We start from the raw sequence: 6,000 nt of genomic DNA, 5'->3' as shown, positions 1-6,000 counted from the left end.
TCAGCCACCTCGACAGCCACAGCAGCCCTCCGCTGCACTCGTGTCACAGCAAAAGTAAGTTTTGCCAGGAAGTTATTTCTGCCTAAAGCCGGAGTGCCCCTGGGAGCTGCCCGAAGGGTCTGGCTGCGGCTGCAGCCTCCCCGCACGCCCCTTTCCCCCTAGTGACTGCGAGAGGCAGGGGACAGGGACAGGAGCTGGGACAGCCAGCCTGTGCTTGGCAGCTCCGTTCCCAGCCCTGCCGCTCCTGAAGCAAAGGCGCATCCTGGCACAGGTGAGGAGGAGCTGGCTCCACCACGAAGGGTAGGGGCGTCAGTGACAGCAAACAACTAAGAAAATGTTATTTATTGTAAGCTTGAAAAGTGGAAAAATGGAGAGAAGAGGTAGAAAAATTAGGAAAAAAAAAAAAAAAGGAGACATAAAGAGGAAGGGAGGAGAAAAATCACGTCTTCAGCTTCCTATCTTCTTCCTGCAGTATCTCCCCGTTTCCCTTTCCTACTCCCGGTTCTCACAAGCATTCTCAACATACACTTGGGATGATACAGGACCCAAAACCTGAGCAACTTTTCTCGGCTTGATGCAGCCTTAGCGGGAAGCAGCGTTTCACCAACAGAGGTTTTAACGCCAGGGATGCTGACGGGAGAGGCGGAGGGCTCTGATACCCGACTTGGGGCGTGCTGCTGGGGCGCCCGGCTCGGGGCCACCCCCGCCACGGGAGCCCGCTCCCCAGATGTGGCACGGACAGCTGTGGTCCCGCAGGCCGGCTCCCCGCCCGCCTCCGCGCAGCGCGCTGCTCCCCGCGCCGCCCCGGGGCCCCGCTCCCGAGAGCGCTCCCGCACCGCTCCCGGGGCTCTCCCGGGGCTCTCCCGCCGCGGGAACGGGGCCGGAGCTGCGCCGGGATGGGGAGCGGGGATGGGATGCGGGATTGGGATGCGGGATGGGATGCGGGGATGGGATGCGGGCATGGGATGCGGGGATGGGATGCAGAGCTGGGGATGCGGTGCGCGGGTGAGGCGCTCGCCGAGCCCCCGCCGGCCCCCCGGAGGAGCGGCCGCCGTTACTTAAGCGCATCCCGGCGGCGGCGGGGGAGGCGGGAGCGGCGGGCCCGGCGCAGGGACGGCCCGCGCCCCTGCCCGTGCCCGGCTCCGAGCGCGGCGGGGGCGCGGGCGCTGCCAGGCGACGGGCGAGCCGGGCTGCGGCGCGGGCAGGGCGGGACGGGCGCGGGGACAGCGCCGTGCGGCGGGGCCGGGGCGGCTCCGGGCGGCTCCGGCGGCGGCTCCGGCTCCCCCGGCCGGCGGCCCTGCCCTCGCTCGGCGGCGGGGGCCGAGCGGCAGCAATGGCGGCGCGGGGCCGCCGCCCGCCCGGGCAGCCGCGGCTCTAGGAGGGGACGCGCGGGGCCGCGGGGCGCCGCTTCCCGCCGGGATATTTATTCCTGCCCTCTCGCTTAAGTTGCCAGCGGAGCGCGCTGGCCGGCGCCTGCCCCCCCCGCGCCGCGGAGGTGCGGGGCGGCCATGGAGAGCCCCGCCGAGAACCCCAGCAAGGCGGCCGAGTACCTGAAGGAGCTGAACAAGATTATCGAGACGCAGCAGGAGCTGCTGGAGAAGCAGAAGCGGCGGATAGACGAGCTGGAGCAGCAAGTGGCCAAGTTGTACCACGAAAATGCCTGCCTGCAGGACGAGCATCACCGGCACCTGGCCACATGCCGGCTCCAGCAGGGCGTCCCCCCCGCGCCCCCGGGGGTGCTGAGCGCCATCCAGGAGAACGCCAGGCACGAGAAGTAAGCGCTGTCCGCCTTTCTTTGCCCCCTTTTTCGCGCAGGGGGTTTCCCTAGCGGGGGTTTCCCTTCTCTTTCCCCTCCTGCCTTCGGCCGCCCGAAGCTGGCAGCAGCGGGACTCCCTGCGGGGTGTGCCCCGGGCGGCTCGGGGGACAGCCGCGGGCTGCGCAGCGGCGGCCCCAGTCTCCTCGGTGCCCGTGTCTCACTCGCTCCCTGGCCGGGGTCCCGGGGGGTTTCGAGCCGGGGGGATGCCCCGGCTGCCCACGGCGCTCGGGGGATGCCCCGGGCCGAGCCGCGGTACCGGGGCGCCGGGAGCAGCGGGGCGAGCCCTGCCCTTCTCCCCGCAGCGGGGCTATCCGCCTGGGGAGCCGCCCGGCCCCGGGAGGTGCCCGCGGCGCTCCCGAGGAGCGGCCCTTGGCTCCGGCCGCTATCGAAAGTGACCCGGCCCGGGGTCAGTAAACATTGGCCGCTCGCCACCGGCCGGCTGGCCCGGGCCAGCGCCAGCTCGCCCCGTTCGGGCCGCCTTCGCTCGCGGCAGCTATTCCAGCCTCTCTAAGCTGTAATTAATCGTCTGCGTTTCCCCCGCGCTGCGAAAAGCCGCTTAGTTGCGCGGTTCCGAAGCAGCAGGGATTCGGGAATAGCAAGAACTGCGGTCGGCGCTTTCCCGGCGTATTTTTACTTCTGGGAAAGTATTTAAGGCTTGGCTTTCCCGGAGCGGAGTGGGAAAAGCATGCATGGGATTACGAGCCCACTTCGCTGCTTGACACAGCACAATGGGCTGTTTGTGACCCGCCGCGCTCGAATTCCTCGGGTCTATAAATACAGAGGCGGCGGCTCCCGGCCGCGGGGTGCCGGGGATGCCCGGGGTGCCCGGGGTGCCGGTCCCGCTGCGGGAGCGCCGCTCGGGAGCTGCCGGGCTCGGGCAGCCCCGCTGGGCTCGGCAGCATCGCCCTCGGAGAGCGGGCAGGGATGTCCCGGGAGCTCCCGCTGCTGCCGTGCTCGGAGCCGGCGGCGATGCTGCTCCGAAGCAGCCTCAGTGCTGCTGTGGAGGCTTCAGAAGGGTCGCTGGTGGCTCGGTGTCCCCTTTGCCTGCTCCTGCTCCTTGCCCCTGGCTTCCCTGCCCCTGGAAGGGAAGTGGCTCTGCCTCCTCAGCGCCCTTCTTGCTTCAGCGTTAACTGGGCTTCTTTTTCTGCGATGTAGTTTAGTCTTTTTGATAAACAGAGATGTCTCTCTGAAAGTAAATAGCTCCTTTAATAAACTGGAGAGCATGTTGTCACTTATCAATCAATCAATCCCTTAAGGAAAAAGAGCTGTTTCCAGAAAACATGGAATATTTACACTAATCCCATCTTGTGCCTCCCTGTCCAGTACCCGAGGATTTCTGTGGCTGTGCTTGTAGTACAACATGTCAACTCAGCTATCTTGTCCCATTTGTCTCTTGTAAACGACATTACCAAAAATTGTACAAATGGCTTGCCTTGTTTGATAATATTTCTCCTCTGCAGCCCAGGACTCATTTGCAGAGCCCTCCTTGGGCAGGCAGCTCTGGGGACTCGGAGGCTTTTAAGTCTCTTAAGTGGATTTGATGCTGGGATCAGAATTAATCTGGGATATTTATGGCAGAGTTGTATTGCTTTGAGGCATAGCCCGGGGGCTTAGAGGGGGAGCTGGGAGCCAGCCCTTGGCCCACGTGCCTGCCTGGGGAGCTTCAGGGCCACCTTCAGCTGAGCAGGGCTGCTGTCCCCTCTCCTCCAAAATTGTTCTCCTGTGGGAGGGAGCCCCTTCTCTTCTGCAGGTGGCCCTGCCTGCCTGGCTGTATCACACCGGGCACGGGGGCTGTGGCTGCTGAGGCCCCGTGCTGCCCAGAGCAGGGGCAGGAGCCACCCAGGGCATCTGTTTGTTCTTGGCTGGATGCAAAAGATGGAGGAAGTCTCCAACTTAGAAAATAGAAAATAATACCCTTGTTTTAAAGGCTTCTCCCAGTTCCCTCAGCTCCCTGGCAGCCCAACCTGCAGGTTCCAGAGGTCTGGAGCATTGCTCTCAGGAGCTCAGCCTCACTTTCCTAATTGTCCCATTCACCTCAGGGATGTGTGGGTGGGGCATGAGGATCCCTTGTTTGCTGAAACTCAGTGTCAGGTGCCAGTGATGCTGAAATGGGCAGTGACCACTGCTCTTCCTGACACTTTTGTACTGCAAAGCTAAAAATAATGGAATCATTTCTGAGGGAAACTGGGCTTCTCTTAGTCAGATACACCAGGGCTTTTAGAAGTTGTCTTGTACCTTGATTTGAACAACTTTTCTAAACTGCTTAGACTCCTGTCCTGCAGCAGCTTCACCTGTGTGAGGTGGCTGTGGCTCCCTGGCAGGGGTCCCATAATGCCAGATGTGGTTAACTTGTATAAAAGGAAGTATGCAAAAGTTATATGAGATTATAGGGCTATGGTTAGGTCTTAATACTTAATAAAAGATAGTAAAGAAACCTGACAAGCAAAACAACAAAATCCCCACAAGTCCTAAAAGTTTTCAGTTCTTACAATGGAAGGAATATACAGGTGAAGACCATTTAAATAATTTAGAAAAGCTGGTGTAGTTCTAGAAATTCTGTAGTTTGTGAGGAGGGGAACTGTTTATGAGCCCTGAGACAGATTTCTGGAAGAAAGAAACTCAGTCCAATAATATGTATAGAAATATATAAAAATAACCTGGTTTATGCACTTCCAGAAAATCCCAGAGTGGGAAAAATGTTTCTTTTGTGCCAGTTGCTGATGGAAGAGGGGAGGGAGGAGCAGAGGGCTGGGTGAGCAGGTGCAGGTGTGCTGCTTGTCCTACAAGGACAGACCAAAAAAGGTTTGGGGGCGGTCTCACTAATTTTACAATGATTTGCTGAGAGCAAATCAACATTAAAGTGCACCGGTGGAAGTGAGAGTAGTTGATAACAAGGTTTTGTTAGGTGTGATGAATCAGCATAAGGAAGATAACAATAGGTGTTTAACTCATTAAGGTGTTTAACTCTGAGTTGCATAAGACTAATGTTGAGTGAATCCATTTCATTTAACGTTTGGGAAGCAGCAAGAGCCTCTAGAGATCCTTGGTGTAATTGGATAATGCACTTTTTTTTTGGGGGGGGGGGTGTAAACCCAAATGCACTGCGTTTTCTCACATCTGTTCAAGGATAGTTTTGTGTGTCTGAGAACTCAGCACTGGCCCCTCGCAGCTTAGGGAGGGATGCTTGTGCTCATCCTAATCAAGTTAAAAACTGTGCTGCTTTTCCACGGAGAGGCTGAGCAGGAGGCAGAGCAGAGCTGCCTGCTAAGACAGAGCAGTCGGAAGGGGCTGTGTTTGCAGCTCGGTCTGACTCCTGCACCCGGCCTGGCTGACTTGTTTTTGAGTGAATCCGGGGCTGGTTTTGTTCCCTGGGCCATGGCAGCCCCGGGTCGGAGCTGTAAGACACCCCCAGAGTCTGGGGGGCTGGGCTCGGAGTGCGGGGCCAGCGTTGTTGCTCTGGTGACAGTCACATGTGGAGGCTGCCTTGTGCCCTACATAGGCGAGCTTGTGACTTGGCCTGTGGCTGCTGCAGCCCCAGCAGCAGCCCAGACAGTGCATCAGTGTAGGGACCGGCAGGGCTTGTTTTCTCTGCCTCCAGAGATGTCCTCTGCTAAGACAGGCTGTCCAAATGACGTAAATCCCATCTCCCTGCCTGCGCCGGCTCCAGCAGCGGCTTGTTTGTGTTCTGTGTGCTCGAGTGCAGGGACCCAGCAGCTGCTCCAGCAGCTCCTGCTTGGGAGCTTCTGCCTCCTTGGCAGCAGGGATGGAGGTGAAGCGCTGCTGCTGGGTCCTGTTTCTCCAGCAGCTGCTGGGGAAGGGTGGTTTGTGGCTGGAAGTCTGCAGTTCTTACCAGGGACGCGCCCGTCCTGGTTATCTGGCTCAGCATGAGAAATGCATCCATGGGGGAAGCACAGGTTGTGCCCAGGGTGAGCAGGTTATTCCTGCAGTGTGCTGGGTGTGCTGTCAGCTCTGTAGCAGGTAGGGATGATGCAATTCCAGCTTTGAGCAGAAACTTGCACCTTCAAATAACTTAAAAGAATCCTGTTCGCTTCATTTTCAATCCATAACTGGAACAGTGTGACTGCTGAGCCCTGAGAGTGAGGGTTTCACACTGAAGGGAGTGCTTTTGTTTTTGAAGCCCTCATTTTGGGGTCATTATTGTGATTTGGACAGCAGCACAGGGG

At 59.0% G+C, this 6,000-nt stretch overlaps 1 protein-coding gene across 11 annotated transcripts in view; it reads left to right on the top strand.

Moving 5' to 3' along the window:
- The first annotated feature begins 984 nt into the window (after positions 1-984).
- Positions 985-6,000, top strand: part of IQSEC1 (IQ motif and Sec7 domain ArfGEF 1) — a 281,322-nt gene continuing 276,306 nt past the window's right edge. For 6 of the 11 annotated variants that reach the window (XM_064432147.1, XM_064432146.1, XM_064432144.1 and 3 more), the window contains exon 1: positions 988-1,774. In XM_064432147.1, the coding sequence (XP_064288217.1) occupies positions 1,509-1,774 (266 nt within the window). In that variant the 5' untranslated portion in view covers positions 988-1,508. Of the gene's footprint in view, positions 1,775-6,000 lie in introns of all 11 variants that reach the window. The other 5 variants (XM_064432143.1, XM_064432140.1, XM_064432139.1 and 2 more) reach the window with 4 other exon arrangements.

The sequence above is a fragment of the Passer domesticus genome, chromosome 9, assembly GCF_036417665.1.
Source record: "Passer domesticus isolate bPasDom1 chromosome 9, bPasDom1.hap1, whole genome shotgun sequence".
NCBI classification, from domain to species: domain Eukaryota; kingdom Metazoa; phylum Chordata; class Aves; order Passeriformes; family Passeridae; genus Passer; species Passer domesticus.
Note: the sequence above shows the minus strand (reverse complement) of the source record. Positions and strands in the feature narration are given on the sequence as shown.